The 14,336-nt window shown below is 49.1% G+C and overlaps 1 protein-coding gene across 6 annotated transcripts in view; it reads right to left on the bottom strand.

The window, feature by feature from the left end:
* The window catches only part of kdm6a (lysine (K)-specific demethylase 6A), a 70,557-nt gene that overhangs the window by 40,172 nt on the left and 16,049 nt on the right, over nucleotides 1-14,336 (bottom strand). For 2 of the 6 annotated variants that reach the window (XM_062534291.1, XM_062534293.1), the window contains exons 5-7: nucleotides 13,446-13,504; nucleotides 11,020-11,064; nucleotides 5,501-5,621 (exon numbers count right to left, since the gene is read on the bottom strand). In XM_062534291.1, the coding sequence (XP_062390275.1) occupies nucleotides 5,501-5,621; nucleotides 11,020-11,064; nucleotides 13,446-13,504 (225 nt within the window). Of the gene's footprint in view, nucleotides 1-165; nucleotides 457-5,500; nucleotides 5,622-11,019; nucleotides 11,065-11,488; nucleotides 11,573-13,445; nucleotides 13,505-14,336 lie in introns of those variants that run through there. The other 4 variants (XM_062534292.1, XM_062534294.1, XM_062534295.1 and 1 more) reach the window with 3 other exon arrangements.

Below are 14,336 nucleotides of genomic sequence, written 5' to 3'. Positions count from 1 at the left end.
CCACTGCCCCACCCCCTAACCATATACGGGCATTACCTTTACCTGACCTGAAGCCAGGTGAAGGTGGGCAGCCAAACCACCAACATCCCCATTACCATCGCTACCATAGCCATCTCTCCTGCCCTGATCTTGATAACCAATCATGCATCACCCTTCTCCTTTTACCAAATCAACAAGGACCATCATCATCATCAGCATCCTCTTCCTCCTCCTCCTCCTCCTAATCACATTCACAGTCTTCATCCAGATCAGCATCAGCACCGTATCCCAACTTCAGCCAGTCGTTAATGAGCATCATCATCCCGACCTCCTGGCCCATCAGCGCTCATCGCCGCGGTGATCCCTCGTCCATGCTCGTCGTCACGCTCCTCCAGCTGCACAGGTGCGTTGGCAACAGCGGGCTCAAAAGTGAGCGGGGCGAGCGAGGGGGAGCGCTGGCATTAGAGCACACGCTGGCATTAAGTATTCAAAAGCCGACTCGCGCTGCCATCAGGATGCTGCTCAGATCAATAAAGACGGCTGGCACTCAGGGAGCACGCGGAGGAAAAGAAGGGATAGAAACACACACACACACACACACACACACACACACACACACACACACACACACACACACACACACACACACACACACGCGATACTGAAGTGGCGTCTTTTCAGACGGCCTAGGAATGGTGGCGAGCGCGGGTGAGGACGTCTATGGGTCAATAGTGTGCTGAGAGCAGCGTAGGGTGGGGGGTTGTGGGAATCACACGTTGATCTCTCTGATGAAGCGCTTTCGCCTCCAACCAGCCACTCACTGTCAGGCAGATCAAAAACCCCAGCCACTGTCTCGTACTACAGAGCTGCCATCGAGCTCAACACAAACCAAATGCGTGACCCCCCCGCCCCCTCCACCGCCCACACACACACACTCTCAAGCCCCCTCAACACACTGTCACACACACAGTCACACAAACAAACACACACACACACAGTGCCGAGACAAACGTAAAGCACCCCTCCTCAACCCCCCCTCCTCCTCCTCGCCAGCTCCACCACACACACACACACACACACACACACACACACACACACGCGAGCCAAAAATAGCCGTGACAACCAGCAGAGTGCCGGCGGCAGCCAGAAGACCGCGTACGTTACCCAGCCGTTGGTAGGGGTCGGGGGCTCTCCTCTCCTCTCCTCTCTCCTCGTTTCTCTCCTCCTTCTTCTCCTCCTTTCTCTGCCACCCTGTCTCTCCTCTGCCTCTTCTCCTGCACCAGTCGCTGTCCTCTTTCTTTCCTCCCTCCTCTCCTCCTTCTCTCTTCTCTTCCCTCCACTCCTCTCTTACTCTCCCTCTCTCCTCTCCTCTGCCTGGGCGCTCCACTGGCTGCCTGATACTGCAGCAGGATCACCGGGCTTCTCTCTCTCTCTCTTTCCCTCCCTCCCTCACTCTCTCCCTCCCTCACTCACTCACTTCTCTCTCTCTCCCTCTAATACTGATTACTATTCAGCAGAGCACTGCAACCGAGAGATCACACTCTCACAGAGAGAGAGATGGGGAGAGAGCGGGCGGACACACACACACACACACACACACACACACGCGCGCACACACACACAATACCTCTAGGCAGACAGATTTCCCCCTCCCTCCCTCTGCTTCACCCACTTCATAATCTTGGAGCTGTAGACTAGTGCATCTCCCAGCTCTACCCTCCCTCCCTCCCTCCCTCCCTCCTCATCCCTCCCTCCCTCTCTCTTTCTCTCTCCCTCCCTCCTCTCCCTCTGCAGGAAATCAGCACGAGACGGAGAGAAAAAATAGAGTGTGAGAGGAGCGAGCGGAGCACTCAAGTACAGCACTGAATCCCCAATGATGAAAAAAAAAAACACAGCAGCAGCAGCAACAGCAGGAACAGCAGCAGCACACCACGGAGCCCTGACTGTAGTGAGACGATAGAATACAAATCTGACAGACAGACAAACAGCATCAGACAGACCACATGAACAGGAGAGAGAGATGGAGGGATAGATGGATAGATAGATAGATAGAGATAGATAGAAATGGATAGATAGATAGATAGATAGAAATACATACACATACAAATATAGATAGATAGATAGAGATAGAAATACATACTGTACATATACACATATAGATAGATAGATAGATATAGATAGAAATACATACACATAAAGATAGATAGATAGATAGATAGGGAAAAAAGCAATGACACACAGGAGGAGTGATGATGAAAGGATGAAAGGAGGAGAAAGAGATAGTGGAGCGTATGGAGGAGTGCAGGCACAGAGAGGTGTTTCCATGGGGTGCAGTCGGCTGGGCGAGCGCTGTTCCGAGAGCGCAGCCTTTGTTCCACTAACTGGGACACACACACACACACACACAGGCGCAGTGTTATCGCAGCGCTGGCACGCCGCCAACGCTCCTTCTACTGGGTTCAGACGGAGCACAGAGGACATGCTGCACGTGCAGCTATGGCAACATCTTGCCCTCCACTCGCCCAGCGCTAAGCGCGCACACACACACACAGACACGTCATTCAAGCCTCCGCCCAGCCCCCCTCCTCTCCCCCACTACCCTTTTCATCTACTCCAACCTGTTTTTTTCCCCCCACCACTATCAGTCTTTTTCAGAGTCAGTCCTCTCATACAGCCCCTTAGAGGGGTACGTTCTAGTGAGGTGGGTTCAACAAAATGTCAGAGGCAGTTGCGTAGCGCTGCCTGTTGTGCACGTGTGTGTGTGCGCACGCGCGCCCTCTCCCTCCCTCCCTCCCTCCCTCCCTCTCTCCCTCCCTCTCTCCCTCCCTCTCTCTCTCCCTCCCTCTCTCCCTCCCTCTCCCTCCCTCCCTCCCTCCCTCTCTCTCCCCCTCCCTCCCTCCCTCCCTACTCCCCCTCTCTGATGGACAGAGGACAACAAAAGCTATTAAGAGAGAGAAGCCCAGCGTTTATAGAGCTCTGCAGCCCGGCGCTCTTCAGAACATGCACAGCTGGACGGCACAGGCAAAGACACACACACACACACACACACACACACACACACACACACACACACACACACCTCCCTCCTAATCCCCATTACATAACTTTCTGAAGGAGGAAGCCTCGGCACAAAGCGTATGAGCCTAATCAGAGAGATTTGTTAATGAGTGGCATGGGCATCTGACCACACACACACACACACACCTCCCTTATGCTGCAAGACACACACATTCCCTCTTCCTGTCCAAATAAAAAAGCACCCGTGTGTGTACTACTGAAGTGTGTGTGTGAGATGGACATCTTATGGCTCAGGCACCATGGTGCCGCGTGATGCATGTGTGACTGACGCCCGCACCACTGTTGGTGTGAACGTACAAAGTGGCCGGCGGTCATTTCTGCGAAAGCAGAGTGTGCGCTTTGGGCAGTGCGGACGCTGCAATAAAGTGACAAATGATAACGGTGATGAACGATGACACGGATCCAACCAATTCAAATTTAAAATGTGCCTCAGTTCAGAGAACAAAACATTAACTTTAGTTCCCACTAAACATTGTTACTGTTAATTGTCTAAAAAAAAAAAAAAAATAGTAAAAGTTTCGCACACTAGCTCTCACTTGGTTCAGTTTATTAAGAATTCAAGTTACGTTTTGAGCCGCATGGCTCTTCTTCAGACTGCTTCAACTAAATACTGTTTGTTGTCTGCAATAACAATTATGTTTTTGGAGCAATCGTTTGGATTTGTTTAAGTGTTACTTGCTTGAGTGTGTAGCATTTGGGGTTGGGGAGGGGGTGCAACATTTTTTAGACTGATTCAATGTATGAACACTTAAGCAGACTTTTGGAAAACCTACAAGCCTCAAAGGCATTGGTAGTTTTGGTGAATTTTTGCCAGCATGGTCGCCTGTGGTGTGAACGTACGGTAAGGACACTGGAGTCTCATTCACAAATCCGGTTCAGTCAGGGAGAGCAGAAGGGTGGGGCATTGGTGGGATACCAAGAGAGAGAGGGGGGGGGGGGGGGGGAAAGAGAGAGAAATAGAGAAAGAGAGCGAGAAAGAGAGAGGGAGAGATGACCACTCTTCTCCTCAAGCGACTGGGCCAGATGGCAACTCAGCACGGCCTCAAACACACACACACACACACACACACACACACACACACACACACACAAAATCAAAGCGAGCATGAGAGAAAGGAAACCAGTGGAGAGACAGAAACAAACATAGACACATGCGCACACCGACACTCCTCTCCAAAGTCTAATCTTCTGGTTCCACTGCCAAGCCCACTGCCGTTTGCTAGCGCAGTAGACATAACTCAGGCCAAAGCCAGAGCGCGGCCTCTTTTAGAGGTCATACACCTTTGTCTGACTGGACCGCTAAGTAGCTTTAACAGAGAAGTAGTGGCTTGTGACAACAGTCATCACTATTGTGCAAGATGACAGTCAGATAGATCACTGGCAAATTGACTTAACTGTGCCTCATGGTCAAACTGACCGCTGAAGGAGCCCATCTGTGAACTCCTCAAAAGCAGATGCTCTCTGGCCGGCCACACAGGGCTCCTGAGCAGTAGTCACATACAGTACCCGTGACCAAAAACAGTTGTGAGAGCTGTTCAAAAATAAGCAAATGAACCAACGGTTGCAGCAGGTCAACGCCAAATTCACACGCTACCAGTACTACCTTCCACCCGCAGTTCTGTGTTTTTCCTTTTAACGGGAATTGACCAGAAACTGGTCCTGCGTCGGTGTCAGCATGTTCAGACGGAACGCGTGGCTAGCGGAGGGGGGGGGGCTGGGAAACAGGAGGGTGTTGAGAGAAAGAGAGCACAAGGCCCACAAAAGCAGCCTGACGAGAAATAATTAGCCAGCGGAAACATGCAGCAATTCAGCAGCCATCAAGCCACTGGGGAGAATGTGGGGGGGGGGGGGGGGGGGATACAGGGACCACGACAACAGACGGCTACATGGGGTGTGTGTGTGTGTGTGTGTGTGTGTGTGTGTGTGTGTGTGTGTGTGTGGATTGACAGAGGTACTGAAGAACTTGACCATTTGGCATCGAAGCCCTCAAGTTCAATATGAGAGAATGGCACAGACGGAGACGACAGAAGAGTGATTCTTGATTGATGCTTAGCATTCAGGACTATTGACTGGGGTGGGGGGCGAAAAAGATATTGATTCAAAAAGTATTGATTTCATTCTGCCAAGTCGGAACAGCCTTGAAGAAAATAGAAAGGGAAAAAAATGGACAAGTAGTTTTTGGAGGCATTAAATAAATATGCCTTGGTCTTGAGACATAGCAGTCAAACACCCTTTCAGACAGTTCATGAATCAATTCGGTGTGACAAGGTGTGTGTGCACATTGTCAGTATCTGGTGGGTGTGAGGTGAATGTGTGTGTTCGGAGAGAGGTGAATGTGTGCATGCCCCGAGTAAGGAGGTTTGTGTGTGTAGGTGTAGGGATGTGTATGTGTGTGTGTGTGTGTGTGTGTGTGTGTGTGTGGGAGAGAGAAAGAGAAAAATACCTTCAGGCTTGACTCGTAGTCGGTGTTGACCTTAAACATCAGGCCGAGCCGCAGGTGGATCTCCTTGGCTCTGGAGAAGCCCGGGTCAATGTAGAGCACCTCCTGGAAGGCCTTTATCGCCCTGAGACGGACACAAGGGGAACAGAGTGGAGGAAGTGAGCATGACTAACTTCATCTCGCATATCTTAGCATCTGTTTTGAGAGCACAGTGCCTGTGCCAGTGTAGAGAGGGATGAACCTAGACACACCACCTCACAATGCACCACCTAGAGAGACAAGATATCTGCCAACAACCAAGAGAAATAGCTTATCAGTAAGATCCCTTGAAGGACATTGCAAGCGTTGAACAAACCTTTCAAAAACATAAAAATTAGCCATAAACATCCAAAAATAAAAAAAATAGTGTGCAGAAATGACTTTTCGGAATTAATAGAGAACATGAACATGGCAAAAGCTAATTAGCAGTCCTTTTGGTCGCGCGGCTAGTTTGCAATTAGCACTAGGAGCTCTGGCGCGTCAGCTCCTTTTTTTCCCGCCACCCGAGATCGTGAGAGCTTCCGATCAGCCAGAGGACAAAATCACCATGGCGAGAACCGGCTGCAGCAAGCTGGTCACCGTGGCAACGAGTCCATGCCGACTACATCTTCATCAAAATGAGTTTCGGTGTGTGGCATGCGTGTGTGAACTGAAGGTGAATAATAGTGATCGTCAGAACTGAGCCTCTCCGTTTGTACACACACAGCCTGTCGGCACATGCTCTTGTGTGTATGGACGTATTAAACACGTGCCCAAATCTCAGCAGCGAGTCTCAGTGAGTGGCTGCTCAGCCAAGCGCCAACACACACACACAGGATGTATTCCTCATTGACGCACAGCCCACTGAACTCAATGGCCCCAACTTTTTCTCCTCCCCTTCCAAGTCCCCCCCTCCTCTCCTGTGTTCCCTTACATTCCCCCCCTCCCTCTCCTTCGCTCAGTCTCCCCCTTCATTCTTCTCTCTCTCTCTCTCTCCCCCCTTTCTCTCTCTCGCTCACAGTAGAATGCTCGATGAGTGTTGCTGTGCTCTGGAACAGATCGAACGTGACAGAATGCCAGGCCTGAGCTACAGCTAATAAGAATGAGAGCCCGAATGGGGGGGGGGGGGGGGGGAGAAAAAAAAAAGGGAAAAAGGAAAACAGAAAGAAAAGTGAAAACGAGGGAATAGAGGAGATGAAAAAGGAGAGCAGGAGAGCGGGAGAGAGCAAGAGAGAGAGAAGAGCGGGAGAGAGCAAGAGAGAGAGAGAGAGAGAGAGAGCAAGAGAGAGAGAGAGAGCAAGAGAGAGAGAGTCCCGCAGAAGAAAGGGGGCTATTTGTGGTGATTGCAAGGAGGCCAGAGAGGACTGACAGCGAGCCCAGAGGTCCGTGGTGCTCGTTAACCCGGAGCTGGGAGTAGAGACAGGCCGACTGCCAGCAAGGGGAGAACACTGATTAGCCTCAAGCTAACCCCCCCCACCCCTCCTACCCCCATCCTGCTGATGTAAGAGTGGAACGGAAGGCATCCTTCCTCATTCCATCTTCACACCTGTGAGTGAGTGTGTGATCAGCTATGTATTTCGGTGTGTGCGCGTGCGAGAGTGAGTAGCAACACATTTGTACATGTGTGTGTGGCGTGTTTGTGTACCAACGTGATTGATTGTGCATGTGTAATCAGCTGTGTGTTTAGGTGTGTGTGAAAGTGTGAGTTGCAACAAGTGTGTGTGTGTGTGTGTGTGTGTGTGTGTGTGTGTGTGTGTGTGTGTGTGTGTGTGTGTGTGTGTGGTCACACAGATGATTGTGTGTGTAAAGACTGGCTGGGACAGCAGGCAGTGGCTCAAGTGAAAGTTCACATTTGCTAGTGCGCATGTGTTTACAGGCATGTGCAGCACCACCAGCAACTGAGCATGTCATAAAATAATGCACATGCACACACACCCCCACATGTCAATCTTCAGCAACATACAACAGATTGACAAGAGTGGAATCTCTAGAGTGGAACGAAGCAAATATTACCCCAACTGCTTGATGTTGGCCTTTTTTTCTCTATTTTTTTTTTCTTTTTTTAAATACAATACACATGTTCAGAGATAGAGGTCCCTGCAAAGTAGCAACCGCCTAAGTAGGTAGTATGCATAAGAGCACACCGTACAGGAAAGGGGAAGAGATGAGACACTGACAAAGATATGGCGAGACCCAAAGAACCCGTACATACAGAAGCCATAGTAATCCCCTCCCCGTTCGTCCTCAGGCTGGGTATTGTTTACGTTTCTCTCTGCCGCGGGCATTTCTCCCTAAAAATACCACATTGTTGTGCAGCCAAAAATAGTGTCCGCACATCTGACCGTGGAGGAAATGGGTTTGTATACAAGCACGTGCGCAGGATGTCTAGATTGCGCGGGACGTACCGCTGCAGATGAAATGGAAAACGCACGGGCACATGACGCACACAGACATTCTAACAATCGGCACGGCTTCCTGTCAGAACTCAAACATGCCGTGCTCAGCGTTTACTGCAGCCGAGGGGGCAAACGTGACGGGGGATAAGAGAGAGCGGGCATCACGGCGGATCAGGGGTGAAGAGCAGAGGCGCTGCGGTAAGGAGCGATCATACAGGCGTCAACAGCACAGCTGGATGGTCCAAACACATCCAATTATCCATATCCACCTCAAGACCTGCTTGTGGGTATCTGCTGTTGTTTAGATTGCTATGGCCAAAGGCTGCGTTTACACCAGCAGGCCTTGATGCGCAGTTCTGATTTTCCGTCTATATCCAATTTTTTGGACTGCCTGTTTACATCTTCGTTTGAGAGTGGCCCATATCAGATATGTGTTTACATGGTTCATTAATCTTTTTTAACACTTCTGTACGAAAATCTGTACGAAATCCGTATGCACACCAGAGGAATTTTGGTCATCGAAATGAAAGCCATCAAAAAGCACTGCAAATGCACTAGGGGATTTCAGTGGCCTGGCTCATCCTTCCTATGTACTTGCGCTCTAGCCTGGCACGCCCTCCCAGTGACGCAACGCCTTCAGGCTTTTGCTGCTGGTCTGGTCAACTGCTCATTGAGAAGGATTTCTGAGTTCCCGAAATCTGCGGAACTGCCCCCTTTGGTCGAGAACCAATCAACTTTGAGCAGCTCCAACGTCTCTGGGTAGAGGCGTGTTCAAGGCAGCGGAAAGAGTGTTGTTATTGGTTTAAACTCGGCAATCCGCTTTCTGACATCTACCAGTAGCAAATCGAGGCACTTAAAGGAGGCGGGTCAACCAGCGCTGGCAAGAAACCGTGTTAGCACAGGCTGTTGGTCAGACTAAAGTCTCGCAGAGCCTTTGAAAGTCGATGGTAATCAGGCTACTTGCGCTCAGTTTTCATTTCCCTTCATTACGTAGCCTGGGTCTGCAGTATAATCGCAGGTTTTCTGAGGACAAAACTGTGCAGGTCCTTTCAGCGAACAGAGGGAGTAGCTGAGAACGATGACGTTGAGGTTGTGCGCTAGTTTGAGCATGTCGCGTCATGACCAAACGTTAGTGATTGGCTATGACAGATATGAGTGGGTCTGGGCCATGTCTGTTTTCATTTTTAATTACATCGTTCTGCTAGTCGTGCGTTTACAAGAAACTGAAAGCAACATTATGGGCCATGTAATGTAAATGCAAAAACGTTAAAGGTTGTGGGCATTTTCAACGAAAATGAAAATGACAGGGACTACCCGATTAGCCCGTTAAGAATGCAGATGCATTAGCACTTATCCGAATCATATCCGATTTATTTCCACGTATGAATGAGGTCTGAAACCCATCTGAACATATCGGAATCTATGCACATTATTTTCCTTTTTATACTTCAGAGGATCGGAATTGTGCCACATGCGGGTCACATTTAATTGACCTTGGAAACATAGCCGAAAAGCGTCAGAATTCCCAGATATTGGGGTACAAAAAAATAGAAGCAATTTTGAGCTATAATATAATGGTAACAAGAGAATCGGAAAAAAAAAAATCGTATGCATGGAAGATCATGGCCTCTTCCTGCCTCCTTCTCTCGCTCTCTCTCTCAAACACTCACTCGCTCCTTCCCTCTCCGACCCTTTCTTCCCCCCCCCCCCTGACACCCCTTGCCCAGGCCTCAGGGAGTCCAGAAGTTTTTGTCACGCTGCCAAGTTTATACAGAGACCCCCTCCAGGAGGATACCACTTGCGACGGAGGGGTGTGTGTGGAGGGGTGTGTGTGTGAGTGTGTGTTGGGACTGAGAACAACAGAGGAGCGTTTGTTTGGGCAGCAGCAACAGAGTCAGGAAAATTAGTTGGTAACAAGAAAGATGATAAGGAAAACAAAAAAAGGTCATGTGAGAAGCAAAAGAGAGAAGACAGAGCATGACAACAGGAAGGCGAGTGTGTGAGGACCACAGTGAGAAAGTGAAAGTGTGTGAGTATGTGTGTGTGTATGGTGTGATGTGGTGTGTGTGTGTGTGTGTGTGTGTGTACGTGCAAACATGTTTGTTTGAGCTTATGAGCGGAAGCAGGTCATCTCGGTTTCTATACGAGCTCTGCTTGCATATATGGGGGCTGAGAGTAATTGTATCTCTCTGTCTTTGCAAGCATGTTCATAGGTTACCTCATCAACAAGAATATGACTGAAACCATGAAAAACAAACACAGACAGACACACACACAGGGAAGAGGCTGCCCCGTGCCATAGTAATCCTGAAGAGGCGGTTCTGTCTAAGCTAAGGGAATGAATAATGCACTGGCTGAGTTCAGTAACCTCCAGGCCAGCACGGGGTGGGAATGCTGATCCATTCCTTACAACACAGCACACACACACACACACACACACACACACACACACACACACACACACACACACACACACACACACACACACACACACACACACACACACACACACACACACACACACACACACACACACACACACACACACACACACACACACACACACACACACACACACACACACACACACACACACACACACACACACACACACACACACACACACACACACACACACACACACACACACACACACACACACACACACACACACACACACACACACACACACACACACACACACACACACGTCCAGCCAGGTTCACAGCTACCCATATATCTTTACTAATCAATGCACAGACACCCACACACACACACACACAGAGACAAGTACAGACACACACCAAGCATCTCGAAGTAAATCAGAGCGCACAGAAAGCATACCTTACTAATCACAAAACCAAAGCGCACACTAACAGGCAAACGTTTAGGAAAATGACTGGCGTCCAACAGCAGACTCCCAACCAACCAGTCCGCCAACAGTGCCCCCCCCCCCCCCCCCCCCCCTCACTCCAGCCTCTTCCCTCCGGAGGGCAGAGGAGCCAGTCTGTGTCCTGATGGTGTTTGTTTGTTTATTTATTTATTTATCTCATATCTATCTATTTGTGTACTTATTCATTTGATTTGAACCCAGCATGGCGTGCCTACCTTCTCTGTTCGCCATGGGCCTCTGAGCAGCTGGGCTGTGTGGGCCTAGACAGGAAGAGAGGGGACCTCCAGTAGTAAATAAACAGACAAACACCATCGGCACGTCTTCATCAACAGCTAGCTACAGTCTTACTTTAGCTATAAGGTTTTTTTTGTTTGTTTTTTTTTTAAAAAAGAAAAGAAGCCATCTCTTTCTCTACATCTGCAACTCTAGTGCTGGTATTTACACACAGTTTAAGCCACTCTTATAAGTACAGTGCTAAATGGTAGTAGGTAGACTGGCAGAAGAGGAAGGTGGCTTAATTTTAAAAAGGTGATCAACTCCATTTAAGAGCCTTGCATAAACAAGGCAGATTGCCATCAGTTCCCACCACAGACTAAACCACAACTGCTTTTTAACGCTCCCTGTTGAAATCTTTACATCTACTGACTTCTAACCGAACCTAACCATTTAAGGAGAGGTGCCTACCAAACCATGCAGCACATCAGAGTACCAGGGAAACGATTACTTAACAAGTAACAACCACACAGAGCTGTGTAGTGTGTGCTGAGCTGCTCTGGCCTCTATGGGTGTGGACTCTCTCTCTCCGTGGTGTGTGAGAGTGTGAGTGTGTGTGTGTGTGTGTGTGTGTGTGTGTGTGTGAGCCTCGCATGTGTGTTTGTTCTTGTGCGTGCAGCAGAAGCGGTGAGGAGTAAAGTTCGCCTAAGGACAAAATGCCCACGGCTGCGCAAAAGAAACGGCATCAATGGCGATCTTTACACCACCCGGAGCGCGCGCGGCCTGATTGTGTGGGAATAGCTTGCGCACCAGCGTAGACCACTAGTTACCCTCCCACCCATGGACCCCCCCCCTCCCCCCCCAAAACCTCGCCCCCTACCCAGCACTCCTCCCCCTCCGGCCCGCCCCCTCGCGCTGTGGTGACCTCGATAGCTCCCGGGGCAGAGTTGGGTCTCTCCCAGCCTGGCGCGATCCGGCGGTTTTAACTGTTTCGTGGCTGCAGGGGCCGAGGTTTGCACAGCGCGTCTGAGTCGCTTCATACGTCTTTGCTAACCGGCGCACGTGGACCACTGACATCCAAGTGCCCATGAAAGTGACCTGCGGCATTTTCTGAAAAGGACAGTTATGCTTTATGCTCCTCAGTTTTTTTAAATGGTAAATCACCACGTCGTCACATCTTCCCAGGGAGCCTAGAAGCCAAAACAAATAGTCTATAATGGCACTGCTTGTTAAAACCGATGTATTGATTTTAAGGGTGAAAGTCATTTTGTTTATTAAAAAAAAAAAAAAAAAAACCACACACTGGAAAGTAACTGGTTAGAGCAAGGTCCTCTCAACCCCTGAGCAGGTGAACTGGTAAGAAAAATGCAGATGACTGTTGCGCAGAGAGAAGAAAACCAACTGATTCTGCCAGACCCCACCACACTGACACACGTACACGTACAACCCCCCCTCCCCCGAAGTCAAAGGGAAGAGATTCAAGTAACGCTGGACTCCATGGCTCAATGCAAGAATATCCACAGGAGGTGCAAGAAAATTCAGTAATGATTTTAAAAGATCCACCATCTCAAGGAGAAACCTCACTCCCGACCTTTCTCTCGCTCACACACACCCAACACACACACACACTTTTTGAAAACTGCCACACCGAACGCCGAACTCTTACAACTTAAAACAACTTTCAAATCAGCATTGCAAGGCTGTTTTGCTCATCCCCAAAGGTTTGTTGATAACAAATATCAAAACAGCACTCTTTTTTTGTGTTTCAACTTTACATGAAATACTATTGTCGTAGCAAAGATGACCAATTGCCCACAACGCTTCGCTGTGGAACAGGTGTGGATGACATGGGCGTAAGTATGGCTATGAGATCACAAATTCAGCATTTACCATTGAAGCGGCATTCCATACATTTTGTCACACACCTTTGGCTGCTTAAGACCACAACAATGTGGGACTGTATTGGTCATTTCTGTGTATGTGAATGTAAACAGACGCTCTTATTTAGGCAAGTACAGATGAACACTCCGTGAGTGGTGGACAAGGTGACGATCAACGGCGAGCTACAGACCGCTCTGGAGGAAGCGGTCCATGCTCCAGTTGGTTGAGCAGCAAGCCAGCCTTCACAACCACAGCCCCTGCAGAGTGGGTCACTCGGCAGTGACCACTGCTATAAAAACAATATTTTGTGGTTCACCACCCAGAGGTACCCACCCACCATCCAACTCCACCCCCCCCCAAAAAAAAAAAAGAAAAAGGGGGGAAATTTAGCCCAAGCCTACCCAGCATGCTTGTGAGAGCCCATGGTGAAACAGGGCCAAAATACAGAGGTGAGTGGCTTGTGCGGTTTACATAAAGTTCAAAAGATGTGAAAGGTCTAATGCAAGGCATGGGTTTCCACTGCATAGACAAGTGATGCGGAACTTACCACTGAAATGCGTTGTAATGGAAGTAAACCATACCGAGGCCATATAAAAAGGCAGCATTCTGAAAGAGAAAGAGAGAAAAGCCAACGTCAGTCATGTACAAACGTCACATAGAACAACATGAAGTCTGTGGAAAGGTAATAACATTCAGTCTTGCCACACACACACACACTTTGTGAAAACGCCTCCAAAAGACAAATGATTGCCCTGTTACTGCCCAGTTCCACCACAGTGAGAATGCTAATGTGCAGTGTCCACTCCGGAGGGGCCTCACCTGGAGCTCCATCCAACTTTCTCCATCCAGCCCTCTCACATAGACATCGCAACTACACACACCGCAACCACACATACACACACACACACACAGACACCGCAACTACACACACAGACATCGCAACTACACACACAGACAGACACACACCACAACCTATACAGTAAGCAGAGAAGAGCCCACCTAGCTGAAGCATATCCCTATGAATGAGCACAAACACACACACACACACACACACACACGTCAATTAGACAAACACACACAGCTCTACATTAAGCAGAGAACAGCCCACCTAGATAATAAAGCATATACCCATGAATGTGCGTGCAGGCACACACACACACACACACACACACACACACACACACACGTTATCTACAGAGGCACACTTAATGAGCCTCATCTTAATTAAAATGAAAGGAGTGCCTCCTGCGCTCCTTTAAGGTCAGGGTCCTCTCAGGAGAGGAAAAAAACCGAGAGAGAGAAATTATAATGGAGTACAGTATGCTGGGATTATTGTGTAGGCCTAAATAAGGTTCATGTGAAAGTAGCACATCACATCTCCAAACAGGCTCCTCCATTCAACGAGAACACCCACTTCACAGCCAATGCACCTGCAACA

This window comes from Sardina pilchardus, chromosome 4 (assembly GCF_963854185.1).
Source record: "Sardina pilchardus chromosome 4, fSarPil1.1, whole genome shotgun sequence".
Classification (NCBI taxonomy): domain Eukaryota; kingdom Metazoa; phylum Chordata; class Actinopteri; order Clupeiformes; family Clupeidae; genus Sardina; species Sardina pilchardus.
This window is presented reverse-complemented; position numbering and strand designations above follow the sequence as displayed.